This window comes from Cottoperca gobio, chromosome 7 (assembly GCF_900634415.1).
Source record: "Cottoperca gobio chromosome 7, fCotGob3.1, whole genome shotgun sequence".
Lineage (NCBI taxonomy): Eukaryota > Metazoa > Chordata > Actinopteri > Perciformes > Bovichtidae > Cottoperca > Cottoperca gobio.
The window spans coordinates 2,360,820-2,380,671 of NC_041361.1; the positions used below are offsets into that span (position 1 = coordinate 2,360,820).

Consider the following 19,852-nt stretch of genomic DNA (forward strand, 5'->3'; position numbering starts at 1 on the left):
ACGATATATGCACTGCCGCCATCTAGCGGTTGAATGTATAATTACACCTGCGGCATTTTCGATCCATCAATATTTACTTAATATTCCTTACTGAATATACTGTAGACGTGTGGGCAGTGGGGGACTGTAACTAAATGCTTTTACTCAGGTACTGTACTTTTACATTTTAGGTACTTGACTTATTAGGAGTATTTCCATTCTATGCTATTTTATAATTTTACTCCACTACATATCAAGGGCAAATATAGTCATTCTTACTCCACTGCATATGTCTAACAGCTTTAGTTACACGTTACTTTGCAGATAATATTTGCATTGCTAGTGCATTAGTGCAACCTCTAACAAACATACATCAGTAAAATGCAGTTGTGGAAGAAGTATTCAGTTACTACAGAATAAAAATATAATGTTACAAGTAAAAGTCCAATCGTATTATCATCAATATATACTTTGAGCACCAGAAGTTAAACTACTCAATTACCAATTTCAGAATAATATATATATAAAATGACTGGATTATAATTATATAATTATTGATGCATTAATGTGTTCATCACTTTAAAGTTGTAGCTGGTAAATGTGGAGCTTGTTTCAACTACTTTACATTCTATTGAGGAGCCTAATCCACAATAATAAGAATAATAAGAATATACAAATGTGTAACTAAACTAAAACTAGAAACTACAGCTGTCAAATAAATGTAGTGGGGAAAAAAGTACAATATTTGCCTCTGTAATGTATTGTAATAGGAGTATTAAGTAGTATTTTTACTGTGGCGTGTTGCTACTGTTACTTAAGTAAAGGATTTGAATACTTCATAACAAAACTGCTTGTGAGAGATGCTGGTGATCCAGCGTACAATGAGAGGGGGAAATGGATATGGCACAGATCTGAACGTGCAGACGCCTTTCCTCTCATTAGTAACATATATGGGAAAAGGAGAGAATAAGTATCCTAAGCATACATTTGTCACACAGAAGTTCAAATTCATCAAGTGTGCCACGGTTAAATGTTGTTTAACTAAACAGCCCCTAAAACGTAATCTTCTTCTAACTTACAAATGTATGTCACGTCATTATAAATACATCTATTTGATCTTCTTGCAACATGTACAAAGCGCTACTCTAAAATAAGACCTGAATCAGTTGCTCGCTGAAAAATAGCTTTAATCGAGTGCAACATGAATTTATTCACACACATTCCATTTTCTTCCCGACACATTCATGAAGTCACATCCACAAGTATCTGCTGCCCAGCAGCCACACGTTACTGTACCCTGCAGTTTTCATTATATCTACTCATTTTGAAGTTCTTCTCACGTTTAACCAAATCTGAAATAAAAGAAAGGAGTACAAAGTGACCAGTTCAATGTGGTGATTTAATTGACCACCATTACCATCAACATTGCAAGTGTCGTGTCCATTCACACCAGGAGGGTTTCTTTAGGACGCATGCAAGCGGTTGGAGCTTCTCTGCCGAGCTATCACCAGATGTTTCGCCTTGACCTCGATCATTAACTCCGCAGCGCCTTCAACTTCAGGGCAAACCAATGTAGTGTGTGACTTCAACACTTGCTTCTTCTCCTTCTTGTTCTTCTCCCCGATCAGCTCTTCTGGTGCGTCCTCAACAGTCTCATGCTTCACAAATGGCAGGAAAACAGTTTCCATCAGTCCGCCAACGACCCCGAGCATCACCATAGTGGAGCCGAGCATGTAGACCTTCAGCATGCCCCGGCTGGGCCTCTGGTTCAGCATCTCCTTAGCGAACGGGATGATCTCGCCAATGGTTTCCATAGTGTGCTGTTAGATTATAAAACACAGAAAAGGAAAAAGAAAGAAAAAGAAAAACACAGATGTTTTGTCAGAGAACTAGTGCTGAAAACTTACATCTTTCTACTCCTCATAAAAGGACAGATACTCACTTTGAAGCACACCCCAAACTCTGACTTGTTCTTATTGTTCGGCCCTGTCAGGCATTCGCAGGCAGAGAGACGAGGGAAGATCCTGCAATTTAAGTGGAGCCAGGTCAACTCCCACTGTGGCGACAGTATGCATATTCATGAGGCTGACTGAAAAGGGAATGGGTTACTAGGACAAGATGTGAAGCACATATTCCCTGTAGGTGAAACTGTGCATGTGACATCACATGAGGTGATGTATGTGTTGCAGCAGATACAGATACATCTATCTATCTACCAGTTGGTAGTTATCTTAAAAAAAGACCTCTAACTATGCAGCGACGCTGATACTGAATCAGCATCAATCATAAACAATACTTCCCATGTCACTGAACATTGAACAACATGGTTGGTTGCATGGCTTATTACCATAAACGTTGATCCTTATCAGGAGAGCTTAATAGTGTCCAATCGCAGAAGGTGAAACTGTTTCAGGCCTTATTTGACAACTGTGCGGTCACATAATAATAAGCCTTATTAAACACCAAGAGATCAGGTTTAACAGAATTCCCCCCCCCCCCCCCCCCCCCCGATCATGCCGTCCCAAGCTGCTCTGGCTCCTGATTGGCGTCTGACCAAGGAGCGTTGAGAGATTGCAGGGGGGTTAACATATGTGTGCGTGCGTCTGTGGTCGTATCTTTGTTTGAAACTCTCTGCCCTTTGACCTCATCCTCTCACTACAGCAGAGGAGGGAGTGAAGTCAGACGAGTGAGTTGTGAAATGTGTCTGATCTTTGTCACAGAGAGACATGTGTCAAATGACAACTGGCCAAAGTCACCAGACGTCTGCACATCACGTTAGAGACACTTTGCACCACAACATTTAATCCAGTTGCATTTTAGCATTGAAAATGCTGCGGATCTAGTTATGGCGGTATTGATTGGTCTTTTGGTCCATGTTGGAATATCTAACAAACTGTTGGATGGACAGACATCAAATTTTGTACCGACATTCATGGTTCCCAGATGATGCACTCCTCTGATTTGTGTTCCCCCCTGCCTTTCCAGGTTGACATTTAGTTTTAAATTGAAATATCAACAACAACTATTGGATGGATTGCTGTGACATTTGGTCCACACATTCATGTTCCCCTCAGGATGAATCGTAACTTCGGTGATCCCTTTACTGTTCATCTCTTCAGTACGTCAGTCCATGACCAAACACCTGCCTCAGCTTTACTTTGTGCTAGCACTCTAACATGCTAAACTAACAAGGTGAATATGGTCACCATCATCATGTTAGCGTACTGATGTGAGGATTCAGCTCCTGCCAGCATCTTGTCCAGTGGGCCACACGGCACACTATATTACAAAATACCCATAATAGCAACATTTCCACACAGAAACACTGAAAACAAAACAAAACAACTCTCCAACACAACTGGTGCAATTATTCTTTTGGTTGTTTATTGATCAACATTTGAACTTTTGCTCAGCTGTGATGAAATGTGGCCAAATTCAAGAACAACCTTTCCCCCGTTAGGAAGTTCTGGAGTGCAAACTTTCCACAAACCTTGCCGGTAATACCCCTATAAATACTCAATAGTGTTTGGAGACCTTTGCTCTATATTTCTGGCTTCTTCTGCTTGAATGGACCGTCTGTTTGTACACTTGACTTCACCAAGTCAACAATGTTGTGGACATGTAAGGGGGGGGTGTTACGGTGTGTGTAGATGTGAAAGGGGAAGTATACACTGGGTTTTTGTGCAATGCTTAAAGGGAAAGGAGTTTATTGTTTTCTGTTTTCTGGATTTTAAAGTGTTGAATCTATTATTTTTTTATATAATATTATTTCCTATTGTTTCAATCTTAGCAAAGACGGACGATTCAAGGCCAGAGTTTACACTCAAAAGTAGGAATATGAGGCTCTCAAGGCAACATACGTTTCAAAACATTGGTAAAGATTCCCAGCTTCTGATACAGACGTACATGTTTTGACAAAAGATGAAACTCTCAGTTTGAACTTGTTTCCTCGGACATGTTTTGTAACTGCTGGCTTACAGCAAATTACAGGAACTGGTAATCCTGGCTGTGCTTTAGGAGCTGTCATCTAATCTACTGAAGAAGGACAGCCTGGTAATTGATTAAGAGGTTCGTATAATTAGGTCATTAGGTTATGTTTCCTTTTTATTTTGCTTTCATTTCTGTTGAATTAAAAACAACATGTATATATGTAGTTGCAGGAGAAAACAGGGAAAATAAACTAGTAGATGGATAAATAATAATATAATTAAATTAAGACAGTTTCATACACCTAAGAGGACATTATTTAAAATAAGTGGGTGACATGTTTGTGTCTGTAATTCAGTCTGGATTGTTATTTTTCCTCCATTTCATACACATAAACAAAAGAATATTCAATAAATATGAATATCCACAAATGTTTTACAGTTTTGGGATTACTTATCAAGGAAAATCTCCAATAATAATCTAAAAATTAACTCATTAACTCATTCAACTAGCAATTACTCCATCAATTATATATGTTGCACTGGTTGGTGTGGAATAATCTTTCTAAGAAGATCGAGAAAAATAAAATGTGAGCGAAACAATTCAGATTTTGTACTTTATTAATGAGCTTACAGGGATCCCATCATAATACACGGGACTAGATCAAGAGCTGTCCAATGCATGGACACACAGCGACATACAGTACAGCTGGAAACAAACAGATGTGCAGAATGAACCGCTTACAGTACGTTGAAAAACATCTATTACAGAGAATGTAAATCACACTTTATATTCTAGCAGGTTGATGGCATGTTATAGCTACGAGTTGGCAAGTTATGGCATTTACACTGTTAATGATTTCTGTCCGTTTGAAAATATATTATGTTGTTTTTATGTTTTGGTTTTTTTAAAGGGAGGAAAAACTTTAGAAATAAAAAAATTAAGCAGAACATCAAACAATTAACACAATAAAGGTAATAAAAAAAGGAATAGATTAGACTAGTATGGCTTGTTAAAAGCAGTACGCGTGCACTTTTTCCATTTAGTCTTTTGCGCTTACAAATGTAGGTCGGCTAAAGAATAATATTTTACACATGTTAACACAGTCCTAATAAAAATGAACACGTGTGTGCTGATGAATTAAACTCTCTCGGATTAAAAACCAGGAGTTGTGATACAAAGCCTTCATGAGGTGTTCAGAGGTTCGGGGGCTGCTTCACCATGAAGGAGCTGCACACACAGCAGCAGGTGAGCCCGTCTCTTAAATACAGTCTGTACCTGTGTAACAGAAGTCTACCCTGTGCATGCGAGTTAAAGTGAGTCTTGTGCATCTGAATGTTGTGCGTGTGTGTGTGTGTGTGTGTGTGTGTGTGTGTGTGTGTGTGCGTTTCTGTGTTGCAGTCGGGAAGCTTCATAGGCACTCTTTCCAAAAAATTAAAAATATCCCACTGACTGTGTGGACCTCGCAGACCGTTGGGGTCCATCATAGGTTCAACCGCTTCTCATCCACAGTACCGGGGGACCTGCCGACACAAAACAGCTGCATGCTGAGTCAGCACAGCAACACTGATCTGCAGAGGGCAGAAACACACTGAGGGTGAGACACACACACACACACACGTAACACAGCACGTTCACAGTCTGGCTGAAGTTGGGAATGATGTGACGTTACCATGCCATGCTGTTTCACTGCCACGGAGCCCTCGTTAATGTAATTAGTAACACCTGTGCTGCTTATGATAGAGTCGTAATGTAAGCTTATACAGCGTCCTCCACTGACGAGCGACCACTAGAGGAGTTATAGTTGTTGACTTACACATTAATAATGAATTATATCTGATTGAAGATACACTATAGTGTGTTATAAACCTTCTTAAATGTTTAAATAGTGCTTATAAATGCTTAAAATGTTGCCATTTATATATCAAATCTTCAAATGTGGATTATTTTGAGGAGATAATGACACTTTAATAAAAGGTGTAATTCAAATACAATTATAACTTGTACTTAATTAAACTTACCAAGTAAAATGCTTGTTTCCAAGTAAACTTCCTGCAGCCTTCACATGACGGAGCAAACTCCAGTCTGCACCTTCTTGCCGTTACGGTTTTTACCATATCTGGAAGCAGAAGAGAAACCTTTTTAGGATGCGTCCGTCCTGCCGTCATATCAGAAATGATGAATTCACACCATCAGATGAAACTTTTACGAACCCGTTGAGGTTGGCGGGCTCCGAGTGGTAGACGTTCTTGCCCTGCTCGGCCATGGAGGGCGCGTGATGCGGGGAGGCCAGGCTCTGCGTGGCCTTCAGTGTGTGGACATGACTCTTTAGTTCAAAAGGGCTCGTGGGCAGAGACATGTGGATCGTCTCATTTACTTTCCCGTTGGTGTCCCTTAACTTGTGGTCACATTTGTCTGGATCAAGACGTCTGGGGTTTTTCGGGGGGGAGGACACGTCGATCACGTTGATGTCTGGGATACTGGTTTTCCTCAGGACCTGCTCCGAGTGGGCCAGCTGCAGCTTCTTCATGTGGTTGATGGCTACTGTAGCATTATAGGCTTGCTGTGAAGGGAACATAGACCAGAAATTAACTACATGTAGTTCAACTACATTCATATTTGCATAGTGATTAAATTACTTCTTCTATTTTTTATTTATTTTTACACTTTTTCTGTATTTAACTAACAATTGTGGGCCATACAAGTTAGAAAGGAATTATTATTATTAATTTAAATGTTATCATTACTTGTATACTTTAATTAAACCCCCTTTGACCCCCCTTTTTCTTTAAATATAAATTAAATATCTTTTAATGGGGTATTTATTTTTTTGGTTTATGTACAAGCGAAATAAACTTAAATACATTTGACCTCTTTTTCTTTTATGCAAAGTAGTTTAAACTAGTTCAACTTCTTCCAGTGCAAAGTCATTGGCAGCTCCCCCAACACTGTAAACTACACAAAGCTGACACAATGCTCCTGCATCCCACGAGATTATGATTCATATAATAGATTCATTTCTTTACTGCTGAACAATCTTTGGTTCCCCTGACAGTAAAAGCCATACATCATCCCTCAGTGGCTTTAATTACAGAACAGTATCTTATGAAACTCTCCTTCATCAGGAAGGATTTATGTATGCACCCGGTTAATCTACTGTAAACTGCAGGCCCGCAGTGACTTTATCACATCAAAGCCAAGAAGATCCGGAGGGACTAACCTTCCACTTGGATTTGGCAAAGTTCTTTTGGATCTGAACGCTGACAGAGTAGTAGATGTCCTGGCTCCGGGCCGTCTTTCCGATAATCCTGGAAAGCAGATGACAGAACAGAGCGGTTAAATATATTTCAAGGTAGACGTTAATCCTGAACCCATCTGTGTGGCCTAACGCTGTGAGGAGTCACTGCTGGACGCCATACCTGTTTGTAGAGTCACTAAATTAACTAAAAAAAACTATATATATATATATATATATATATATATAATATATATATATAGATATATATATATATATATATATATAATATATATATAGATATATATATATATAATATATAAATATATATATAATAATATATATCATACATACATCTATATATTATTATACTATAATAAAATGTGTTTTATATTAAATAAAATTGTATTAGATAAGATTATATTTATATATAAGTATATTATACAACATGTAAGTTGATATAGATACTACACACACAATTAAAAATATGTAATATATATACATACACACACATATAATATAGTGTTTTTATATTATATATATAAATAAATTGTATCTATATAATAATGATATTAACTTATATATATATTATATATATACATTTAGTTTATATATATATAATATATATTATATTTTATATATTCATACACACCAATTATAATATATATATTATAATATATATATATATATATATATATTATATATATATATATATATATATATAAAATTCTACTAATTTTCATTTTTTATTTTTTTTACTATGAAAAGAACAGCCTAAGCCCTATTATTGACTCCTATTATAAAAGGAGTTTAAGGGTGAAAAGATGGGACAATGGAAGAGTTTAAGACTTTAATTTATTGCATTTTATAACCAATATTTGTATCAAAATCCTCGCAGGCCGATGATCGACACTCACCAGGGATGTCTGAGCGCCAGGTCAGTGGAGTAGCGCATGCTGGGATTCTTCTGCATCATGTTACGGATGAAATCTTTAGCTGTGGATCAAAAGGTGACACACACGTTAGGACTGGAGCTGCAGTAAGTTATACATTATACGTATGTTAATGCTCACTGTGTAATTACCAGATTCAGAAATGTCGTCCCAGAAGGGCGAGTCAAACTCATACTGCGCCTTCATGATCTTGGAGAACAGTCTCGTCTCACTTTCTTCATAAAAAGGGGGGTATCCACAGAGTCTGAAGCATAAGCATGTATTATAGTTCATTAGTTATTAAGGTTCCACACATGTGCATGCACTAATGTGTACAGGATGTATAGCAGATGCCCTCTAGGTGGTGCTATGGCTTAATCACTGTCGTTAATGTGTGTTTAGGTAAGTGTCACACATAACCAGCAGCGGCTTTTAATCTGAAAACCTGGAGCTGATTTACAATCTTAAGAGTGTATTTGTTGCTCTCTATCTCAGTCTAGTATTGTGTGCGGACATTTACCATAGCCTTCAACTTACAAGATGTAGGTGATGACTCCGATAGACCAGCAGTCCACTGCCTTGCTGTACGGCTTCTGTGCCAAAACTTCAGGAGCTGAAAGTGAGGAAAAAACGTCAAATCCATGCATATTACACATCGTCTGTTCCGTCTTAGTGTTACACCCATGTGTGTCTTACATCTCTCTGACCTATTTAAGCCCCCCCGCACTCACTGAGTGTCCATACATCCTACATCACACAGACATGGTTCCTTACCTACGTATCCCGGGGTGCCACAGGCTGTCGACATGATGTCGTTGTCCACCATCTTGGAGAGCCCAAAATCACTGATCATGATCTTGGAGTTCTCATCTTGGCTGTAGTACAGGATGTTCTCCGGCTGCACGGGGACAAACACACGGGACAGCTGTTCACACACACACACACACACACACACTGACGTCCTTAATGAAGAGCTTCTCAAAGTGTTACTTCACCGTCTGCACAAGTAGCTTCGGCTGTAAATGGAGCTGTGCCAAGAAAAGGAAATACGCTTATACCTGCAACAGTCTTTTATACCGTATACTTCAAATGATCAGCTTAGAACTTTTCTTCTTTATTCCTACGGTTACAAAAACAATTACAAAATGATCTTTTATGTGTAAGGGAAACATTTCCCCTCTAACATTTGATCTTTCACATCATTTGGAATAGTTAAGAATGTTTAGATCTCCTATTTTGAGACTAATTGTACATGTTTTAAGTGACATTAATGAACATCTGTCCCTGGCCATTTAAAGGTCGTATTTATTAACTATTTTTGTTTTGTAACCGTTTTATTTTTTGTTATTTTTGTTCTTGCATTGATTGTTTGTTTTATGTGTACGTGCCTCAAAAACGAGTCATCTCAAGGGGCTTATCCTAAAGAAAGACATTATAATAAATGTAATATAAACATCTGTAATGTGTAAAACATGTTTAACATTCCACCTTTGCGCTTGAAAGTGCTTCAGCCGATGTGACTTTGTTTTATTATCTGATTCACACCTTGAGGTCACGATGCACGATGTCGTTTTCGTGCAGATAGCTCACGGCCTGCAGCACCTGCTGGATCACGCTGCTGGCATCCTTCTCCGAGTACACCCCCCGGTCCAGTATACGGTCAAAGAGCTCACCGCCTGAAACACTAGTTAGAAGACACCAGCACCTTTTAACATCTTAAATCCCAGTTTAATGAGCTAATCTGCTCATTTACATAATAAATATAAAAACTCACAGCTCCATGACGAGATAGAAATGAGTCTGACTTTCATAGAAGTCCTCCATCCCCACCACGTTGTCGTGTTTGATTCTGTTTAAAACAACAAGTAATAATAATATCACTCACATATTTGCAACATAAACAACATTCAAAGTCTGATTAATGCGATTCCTTCCGACACGGACTACTGAGAGCATGTGGAATGAAAGATGAAGGCTCAGGAGAGTTCACATGTTAATTACCTTCTCAGCACAGCGATCTCGTTCTCCAGATTGAGGTCTCTTTTCTGTTTCTTTTTCACACACTTCATGGCAAACATCTTTCCCGTCTTCTTCTCCTTTACCATGAACACCTCTGAGAAGGCCCCCCTGTTCATCAACACACAGACAGATTGAAAATGAGTTATTGATGATGATGCAGTTGCTGACTGCTTTGATGCGTCACGGTAAGAAGGAAATGAGTCTTCCCTTTTATTACAATAAGGCCATTGTTAATAAAATATGAGGACCTGAACAGCACAGAGCATTGGCCTCCTGGCGGGTCTACTTTAAAGCCAATCAGAGATAGTTTTTGCTTGCTTTAATTTCCCTATTTTGTTCATACGTCAAATGTGATTGTTTTTCATCAGATATTAATTATTTGCATGGCTTAAAATACATCAAAGTCTTTATGACGCGAGTCCCATTTGTCTGTATAGGTACACGGTAAACTAATACATGTGACATTTTAGAAGATACACTGGTATTATATATATCAATATCAACATCATGGGATTTAAGTAAGGTCTAACGAAGATCTCTATAGCTTCACTGTTGTCAGAAGCTTATTAGTCTGCTCTGTGTCCATGCTATCTTCAGAGTTGTCTGGGAATAGTTGTTCTACCAGGTGGATTAGGTGCTTTATCCCTGACGCAATGGAAACCGTGGCAGGCAGAGAGCTCTGGGTGCAAAGGTCAGAAACTGAGCATGGAAAGCAGATCCTAGGGAACAGAAAGCTCCAACAGGACAGTGCAGACAGTACAGTACAGACAGTACAGTATGGACAGTACCAACAGCACAGTACAGTACAATAAGTACAGACAGTACAGACAGTACAGTACAGACAGTACAGTATGGACAGTACCAACAGCACAGTACAGTACAATAAGTACAGACAGTACAGTATGGACAGTAAGTAAGGACAGTACAGTACAGCAGTGGTTCTCAAATGGTGTGCCGTGAGACAAATCCCGGTGTGCCGTGGGATTTTGAAACAATTAGGCCTATTACATTTAACTGTACACAATGTTATGAATGATTTTTTATTTACTTCAGTGTTTCCCCTAGGTTTACTGCTCTGCGGGGTGCTGCCTGGGCTGGATGAGGTCCATGCGTGGCGCAGATCTTTTAAGTTCTGTCCTTACCTTCTGTCTCTGACTGTAAGTGTGTGCGCTCGCGTGTGTGTGTGGGTTCGGAAGCGGAGCTCCACCCTTCACGAAGCAGAGGAGAGGATGTAAATACGCAAAGCAACTGAAGCGAGCACATAAATGAGATAACTGACATGAGCGTTTAGTTTATTTAATAAAAGAGCAGCTGTTCAATGTGAAAAGGGAGTTGTGAATATAAAAAACAAACAAAAAAAAAACGTCTTGAATTTCAGGGGGGGAGGGGTGGGGGGGCGCAGCGCAGGGAAACACTGTACTTTATCGGTACTTTGTCCTACACACTTATTTCACAATATAGAAACAATAGGTCTTATGTGCTTTGGCCTAAATATAAACAAAACAATCATTAAAAAAGCGAACCCCGTTTTAGCCATTTGCGCATGGTGGGAAATATTAGAGTGTGACACATCAAAGGCTCTCTGCTAGTGTGAAGGAGAATAGCTTCTTACAAGGACTAAATAAATGTTCACAGAGTGATGACAGTGATACGATGTGTTAGAGAGGGGATTCTGCTCGGATAGGAACACAGGTGTGCCTTGGCCATAGAAAGTTTGGGAACCCCTGCAGTACAGTATGGACAGTACGGTACGAACAGTACCATACAGTACGAACAGTACCATACAGTACGGACAGTACAGTATGAACAGTACCATACAGTACAGACAGTACAGTATGAACAGTACCATACAGTACAGACAGTACAGTATGAACTGTACAGACAGTACGAACAGTACCATACAGTAAGGACAGTACAGTATGAACAGTACCATACAGTAAGGACAGTACAGTATGAACAGTACCATACAGTAAGGACAGTACCATACAGTACGGACAGTACCATACAGTACAGACAGTACAGTATGAACAGTACCATACAGTAAGGACAGTACAGTATGAACAGTACCATACAGTAAGGACAGTACCATACAGTACGGACAGTACCATACAGTACAGACAGTACAGTACGAACAGTACCATACAGTACGGACAGTACAGTACGAACAGTACCATACAGTACGGACAGTACAGTACGAACAGTACCATACAGTACGAACAGTACAGTACGAACAGTACCATACAGTACGAACAGTACCATACAGTACGGACAGTACAGTACGAACAGTACCATACAATACGAACAGTACCATACAGTACGGACAGTACAGTATGAACAGTACCATACAGTACAGACAGTACAGTACGAACAGTACCATACAGTACGAACAGTACAGTATGAACAGTACCATACAGTAAGGACAGTACAGTATGAACAGTACCATACAGTACAGACAGTACGAACAGTACCATACAGTACGAACAGTACAGTATGAACAGTACCATACAGTAAGGACAGTACAGTATGAACAGTACCATACAGTACGGACAGTACAGTACGAACAGTACCATACAGTACGGACAGTGCAGTATGAACAGTACAGACAGTACAGTACAAACAGTACCATACAGTAAGGACAGTACAGTACGAACAGTACCACACAGTACAAACAGTACAGTACGAACAGTACCATACAGTAAGGACAGTACAGTACGAACAGTACCATACAGTACAGACAGTACGAACAGTACCATACAGTACGGACAGTACAGTATGAACAGTACAGTATGAACAGTACCATACAGTACAGACAGTACGGACAGTACAGTACGGACAGTACAGTATGAACAGTACCATACAGTACGGACAGTACAGTACGAACAGTACAGTACGGACAGTACGAACAGTACCATACAGTACAGACAGTACAGTATGAACAGTACCATACAGTACAGACAGTACCATACAGTACGGACAGTACCATACAGTACGAACAGTACCATACAGTAAGGACAGTACCATACAGTACGGACAGTACAGTACGGACAGTACAGTACGAACAGTACCATACAGTACGGACAGTACAGTATGAACAGTACAGACAGTACAGTACGAACAGTACCATACAGTACGGACAGTACAGTATGAACAGTACCATACAGTACAGACAGTACAGTATGAACAGTACCATACAGTACGGACAGTACAGTATGAACAGTACCATACAGTACGGACAGTACAGTATGAACAGTACCATACAGTACGGACAGTACAGTATGAACAGTACCATACAGTACAGACAGTACAGTACGGACAGTACAGTATGAACAGTACCATACAGTACAGACAGTACAGTACGGACAGTACAGTATGAACAGTACCATACAGTACAGACAGTACAGTACGGACAGTACAGTATGAACAGTACCATACAGTACAGACAGTACAGTACGGACAGTACAGTATGAACAGTACCATACAGTACAGACAGTACAGTATGAACAGTACAGACAGTACAGTACGAACAGTACCATACAGTACAGACAGTACAGTACGAACAGTACCATACAGTACGGGCAGTACAGTACGAACAGTACCATACAGTAAGGACAGTACAGTACTAACAGTACGGACAGTACAGTACTAACAGTACCATACAGTAAGGACAGTACAGTACTAACAGTACGGACAGTACAGTACTAACAGTACCATACAGTACAGACAGTACAGTACTAACAGTACCATACAGTAAGGACAGTACAGTACGAACAGTACCATACAGTAAGGACAGTACAGTACTAACAGTACGGACAGTACCATACAGTATGAACAGTACCATACAGTACGGACAGTACAGTATGAACAGTACCATACAGTACAGACAGTACAGTACGGACAGTACCATACAGTATGAACAGTACCATACAGTACAGACAGTACAGTACGGACAGTACAGTATGAACAGTACCATACAGTACAGACAGTACAGTACGGACAGTACAGTATGAACAGTACCATACAGTACAGACAGTACAGTACGGACAGTACAGTATGAACAGTACCATACAGTACAGACAGTACAGTATGAACAGTACAGACAGTACAGTACGAACAGTACCATACAGTACAGACAGTACAGTACGAACAGTACCATACAGTACGGGCAGTACAGTACGAACAGTACCATACAGTAAGGACAGTACAGTACTAACAGTACGGACAGTACAGTACTAACAGTACCATACAGTACAGACAGTACAGTACTAACAGTACCATACAGTAAGGACAGTACAGTACGAACAGTACCATACAGTAAGGACAGTACAGTACTAACAGTACCATACAGTATGAACAGTACCATACAGTACGGACAGTACAGTATGAACAGTACCATACAGTACAGACAGTACAGTACGGACAGTACCATACAGTATGAACAGTACCATACAGTACGGACAGTACAGTATGAACAGTACCATACAGTACGGACAGTACAGTATGAACAGTACCATACAGTACGGACAGTACAGTATGAACAGTACCATACAGTACAGACAGTACAGTACGGACAGTACAGTACGAACAGTACCATACAGTACGGACAGTACCATACAGTAAGGTGGTGTGTGAAGCATTATTTTGTGCATTGTTTTACCTTTTGTCTTACATTTTCCTTTGTGTGTTTGCAATATTGCAATCAGTTGATATAACCTTTTCATAAATAACAACTCCATCATTTTATACACACTTTACTTACACCCACTCCCCCTTCATAAAGACACACCCTAATGGTGGCTCAGGGAGGCAGACGGGAACAAGCTGCCCCACAGCATCATCACAGCGCTTCACATCCTGTTGCACAACTGATTTCTCCTTGGTTACAACAACTCATTTTCTTCCTCAGATCTCCTTGAAGCTCATTGTGACTCTCAAGAGAAATCATCAATCAAGCGAATGTCAGACAGCATTTATATATAAATATATATATAAATAAAGACAAAGGGAAAATCACTGGTGCACTAACTTGAGGAGCTTAAAATTCACAAATGTTAACGAGAATTAAATTGTTCTGTTCTTTTCGAGCGCTGCATTTAACCCTGAAGAGGCCGTCTTGATTGGCAGGAAACAATTAGGATGTTGTTTGCACTGCGTGTGATGAGGCCCGATGGGAAAGGCTTTGTTTAGTACGCAATCTCCTGTCCCTTCTGGACTCTCTTCCTTATATTGTGATGGAAAACAGAAAGCGTATACCCGAGGAGGAGCAAAACAGCTCTGAGCAGACCCTCTAACGGAAACCTTCAACGTGCTTGTGTCTCTCAACTGATTTCAACCAGTAATGCATAATTCTCTCTTGAAATTGTTAATATTTTAGATGAGTTGTCACAAGTACGTCTACACATCTTCGCCCATCTTTCCCTAAAGCTCAGAGAATAGTTGTGCAAAGTGTGTGTGGGAATAAGCAAACTAATTGGGCCACATATTATATCATGAACTGTTCTCAGGAGTGCCTCGCCTCCTTCATAGTCCAATCACTGCTGCGCTGAAAACAAGTCCTCAGCCCTCAGATCCGTTCTGTTTTCCCAAAACATGTTGACGTCAGCAGCAATCACTCTGCTGTTCACCCGCCAACCAATAAATGCTAGAGTGCTAGTAGACCTGCTGAGGTGACTACACAAAAAATGAGGTCAGGAGCACAGGAGTGTGTGCACAGTACACAGGAACATGCTGCAAAATATTATCTTCACAGATATATATTAAAATGTCTGCAGGTGAACTCTGAGATCCGCTTAAACACTTATAGCTCAGCAGTATCATTGCTTTTAGAGCTGCAACTAAACACTAATTGCATTACTAGTGATTCTACGATTAATTGTTTTGTTTAAGTTGTTGGAACATAGTAAACATTCCTCTCTCGCATCAAACTAGTTCTTTCTTCTTCTCTGTTTGAATTGTTTTGTCTGTCAAAGCCCTTTGTAAACTCAGATTTTATAAAGGTGCTATAAATGTTAGTTTTTTTGTCAGTAGAGCGTCACAATTCAGCGAGATTTAAGAGAAAATAATTAAGCTATGAAAGAAATATTAGTTAGTTATTTGCCTTGTTGAGAATGACTAAGCTGACAGAACAGGCGCCATCAGACTAACCCTCTCTAACAGCCAAAGCGTCTTGTTGTCTAAGTCCTCAGTAAAGTAGGCCTCGCCATGTTAATCCAATCAAACCAGTAATCTGTCCTCGGACTCAAACAGCATGTGGACGCTTTATTATCACGACATGTGTAAGTCAAGACACATGTTGTACTGTGCCCTCAATATCACCAAAACATCCAGCAATGCTAATCCCAGAGGTACTAAAGAAACACAGGAAGAAAGTCCACCCAAACTAGTCTCAATACATATTAGGATTTTCTTTTTGAATAAATCAATACTTAGTATGTAAATAAATGCACTCACGATCCCAGCTCCTCCATGAAGTCAAAACCCTCCTGGATGTTTTCAATGACCTTCGTCCATTCGACCTCTTGACGACCCATGTCTGCAGAGGCTTCAACGGGGATTTCTTTCAGAATCGAGGAGAAAGAGAATAAAACATGTCACTAAAGTGCCACATCGTAAATCATAAACAGAAAAGTCCTTTGGGATTATTGAGGAGTCATGGTAAAAGCAGGTGTGAAGGTCGGAGAGTCTGCTGCGCCGCTCAGACTGTCTGCGGGAGGACGAGACGGACATGTGTCTCTGTCTGGATGACTAAAGGTTAGGGCGACTAATCCCACAGGAAGGTATGAAGCGGTGTGAAGCCGGACCCCTACTGCACCAGGGCCAAATGATACTGCAGGGTATTAATAAATAATATGACAGAGATGTCAAACAAGGAGAAAGTAAGAGAAATGTGTTGCCTTAATTGTTTCCTGCACAAACAATGTGTTATAATTATCAAAATAATATTGCAAAAACAAAGTCTGATCATCATACATTGAGCAAAGATATCTGTCTTAACCAATGAACATTTCTTAGGATTAGGAAGAAGGATTTACCCAATAAAACTGAGGAGGATTAGCAGCACGTTAAATGAGCACGTTACCCAGTTTAGTTTCCTATCCTCTGTTCTCTTATATAAAGGATTAACTCTTGATCTGGAGAGCTGACCTTGACACGGGTAAGTATAAAGATCAGAGTATAGCCTCAAACAACCTGAATGCAGAATAAATGTCAGAACTACAGGAGAAAAGGTACCTGTTGAAGTATATACATACAATAGATGAGCAACAGATGAGGGGAAACAATCGAAGGGAAGTTTGTGAATCATTTTTCTTTTGTTCATGCAAATCTACATAAGCTCAAATGTTGCAGCACAATACATTTAAGCACATGACATGTGTATAGCCTACTCTCTGCAAGAATGTTTTAAGTGTCCCCACATTAATGCATTTTCACACACACACACACACACACACACACACACACACACACACACACTGATGAGCCTTGATGGTCTGCAGTTTCCACACACACTTGCATCTTTTATTCCCCCGTTGTTCACCCCTGACTTCCCCTGCAGTAATTATTTCTTTCACAGCTGTGTTGTTGTTGGTATTTAGCAGAGCATCTCGGAACACGCAGCTGTGCACACACCGTCCTGCAGAGAAATCCACGGAATATGTTTCAAAAAGCACGAGCAGCGATGCAAAACTCATTTGCAGTCAAACGCTGCAGCAGTGAAGCACATTGCAATGCGGTTACTGTGTTGTTATTGTTTTGATAAATTGTGCAAAAATCCTTATAGTTGATAGTAGAGCCGCGCGTCTTGTTTTTCCAAGACACCCGTCAATGAAAGGACAATGACACAACAATCAAAGAGTATCTGACGCGATAGTAACTGACAGTGGATGGGGCAGTGTTATGCAGCACCTCTTCTCTACTCTCACGCTTCCAGCAACAACAAGTTGGCTGCGGCATCCGCGGAAAGAGCACTCTGCGGCAAAAAGGCGAGTGATCAGATGTTCCCAGCTCTCACCTCACCGCTCTCACGCCTGAGCGATAACACTGTCACATGCAAGCAAGTTTGGACTCATGCATGCTGAATGTGATGTAGCAGAAAGATGAAAACTACCGTCCATAATGACACAACAACGCAGCTGTATAAATTAAACAGTAGTTCGAGACACCCATATCCTACTGTTTCACTTTAATAAAGCAGCATTGAGACTTACCTACAGACTCTGCGCTGGAGCAGCTCTGCTCTGACTTTCCTGCCAAGTGCTCGCCGGGGTCTGGACAGTTTACTTTGTCTGGGACCTCACAAGTACCTGTTGTTAAATCAGAGATTACATCCATGGAGAGAGCCGAGGGGAGGGGCTGCTGACAGAGTCACAGGTGCTCATCGAGACTTCACTTCAGGCTGCTGCAGTTATCTGACAACGCAGCTACAGGTTTGTACAGAAAACGACGCGTCTTGCGCAGACATGAGCAGCTTGTACAAAAACCTGCACGATTCATTCACAACAGTGGCACGCGCATGCGCAGTCAGTTTGGCAGGCTTTACAGCACTGATATGATTAGCATTTTGAAATGCATGTAGCAGTGGTGGATGTAACTAAGTACATGTACTCATGTACTGTACTTAAGTACAGTTTTGAGGTACTTGAGTATTTTTGTAATTTTGTACTGCAAGTACAATTCAGAGGCAGATATTGTATTTTTTACTCCATTTTTTATTTGATAACTTTAGTTACTTTAGATTCAGATACAAAAATACTAAATATAATCAACACATAATGTCTCATGTAGGTTAAGATACACTTTATTAAGATGCAACATTAAAGTGATGAACACATTAATGCATTAATAATTATAATCCAATAATAAAATATACTTTTCTTTTATAATGAACACTTTTACTGTTGGCACTTTAAGTGGTGCAGGAACCCCTCTAATAAACTGAGTGTGTATCAAAGCATTATAATAGTTATTAGCCAAATAAAAAGGGATTTGTTAACCTTATTGATTGATCTATAAATCATTGGTTAATTATTTATTACAAACAAAAGTATTACTTTAATTAAATTGGACATTTCTATCTTTTATTGTTTAACAACATTGAATTAAAGTAGCTTTAATATGCTTTCTTTACACACTAATAAGAGAAAAACACCCTTAAATGACAAAATAAAAGGGTCAGTAAGGGTTAGGTAATGCCTCGACTTACATTAAACATTTAATATCTGTTTTTACTTTGATATTAAAAAAGTATTTTTATGTTAATCAGTGTCAAAAAGCCACATTAAATCTACTTTGATTCATGATTAATGCAGTTATACATTTTATTGTCATGCATTATTAAACATAAAGGTTAATTTAGCAATAAACCAGTCAAGTATATAGGTTTAAGTGTTAATAAGTGTTTTAATAGCCGGCTTAAGAAATCAAATGTAGTTTTAAATAGGCCGTTCTTTTGGTATCAAGAGACATTTTTTATATAACCTGGAAACCCAAAAGATGTTCCTATTAATGCCTTACGAATGACCTACAAAGCATTGGTAAATGAGTCATGAAGAAAGCCACTTTTAATATGTGTTACTTATTAGAAAGTGCTACAGAGGAAGTCGTTGGAAATGTATTTAGATGTTTTTTTGCATGTCAGCAGAGATGTCACACCTGAGCTACAGACGAGGATGACCGCAGCATTAGGCTCTAAGCATGGTGCAGTACAAGGGGTCTTCACAGGCAACCTTTAACAGGCTTAGGTATTAATCTGCAACAGGTGTGC

General features: G+C 39.5%; 2 protein-coding genes across 5 annotated transcripts; both read right to left on the minus strand.

Moving 5' to 3' along the window:
- Positions 1-1,181: 1,181 nt before the first annotated feature.
- Positions 1,182-1,972, minus strand: g0s2 (G0/G1 switch 2). Its single transcript, XM_029436275.1, has 2 exons — positions 1,922-1,972; positions 1,182-1,799 (listed from the first exon to the last, which is right to left on the minus strand). The coding sequence occupies exon 2, from the start codon at positions 1,791-1,793 to the stop codon at positions 1,443-1,445; it is 351 nt and encodes a 116-aa protein (XP_029292135.1). The 5' UTR covers positions 1,794-1,799; positions 1,922-1,972; the 3' UTR covers positions 1,182-1,442.
- A 2,536-nt stretch (positions 1,973-4,508) lies between these two features.
- On the minus strand, positions 4,509-18,514 carry camk1gb (calcium/calmodulin-dependent protein kinase IGb). Of its 4 annotated transcripts, none has more exons than XM_029435243.1 (13): positions 18,297-18,514; positions 16,540-16,645; positions 10,075-10,200; positions 9,848-9,922; positions 9,619-9,757; positions 8,848-8,971; positions 8,611-8,686; positions 8,226-8,338; positions 8,059-8,137; positions 7,127-7,214; positions 6,120-6,469; positions 5,928-6,025; positions 4,509-5,429 (listed from the first exon to the last, which is right to left on the minus strand). In XM_029435243.1, the coding sequence occupies exons 1-12, from the start codon at positions 18,418-18,420 to the stop codon at positions 5,968-5,970; spliced, it is 1,458 nt and encodes a 485-aa protein (XP_029291103.1). In that variant the 5' UTR covers positions 18,421-18,514; the 3' UTR covers positions 4,509-5,429; positions 5,928-5,967. The 4 variants fall into 4 exon arrangements, with proteins under 4 accessions (XP_029291103.1, XP_029291102.1, XP_029291104.1 ...); XM_029435242.1 differs by having other exon boundaries at positions 4,509-5,477; XM_029435244.1 differs by having other exon boundaries at positions 4,509-5,477; positions 18,301-18,398.
- Positions 18,515-19,852: the final 1,338 nt, after the last annotated feature.

Bases quoted from the DNA above. Each gene is read 5' to 3' on its own strand.
- camk1gb (XM_029435243.1), bottom strand. From the start codon at position 18,420: ATGGATGTAATCTCTGATTTAACAACAGGTACTTGTGAGGTCCCAGAC. The intron at 9,923-10,074 runs GTAATTAACATG...TGTTTTAAACAG, and splicing joins GAGATCGCTGTGCTGAGAAG to AATCAAACACGACAACGTGG. The intron at 8,339-8,610 runs GTAAGTTGAAGG...CTTATGCTTCAG, and splicing joins GGAGTCATCACCTACATCTT to ACTCTGTGGATACCCCCCTT.
- g0s2 (XM_029436275.1), bottom strand. From the start codon at position 1,793: ATGGAAACCATTGGCGAGATCATCCCGTTCGCTAAGGAGATGCTGAAC.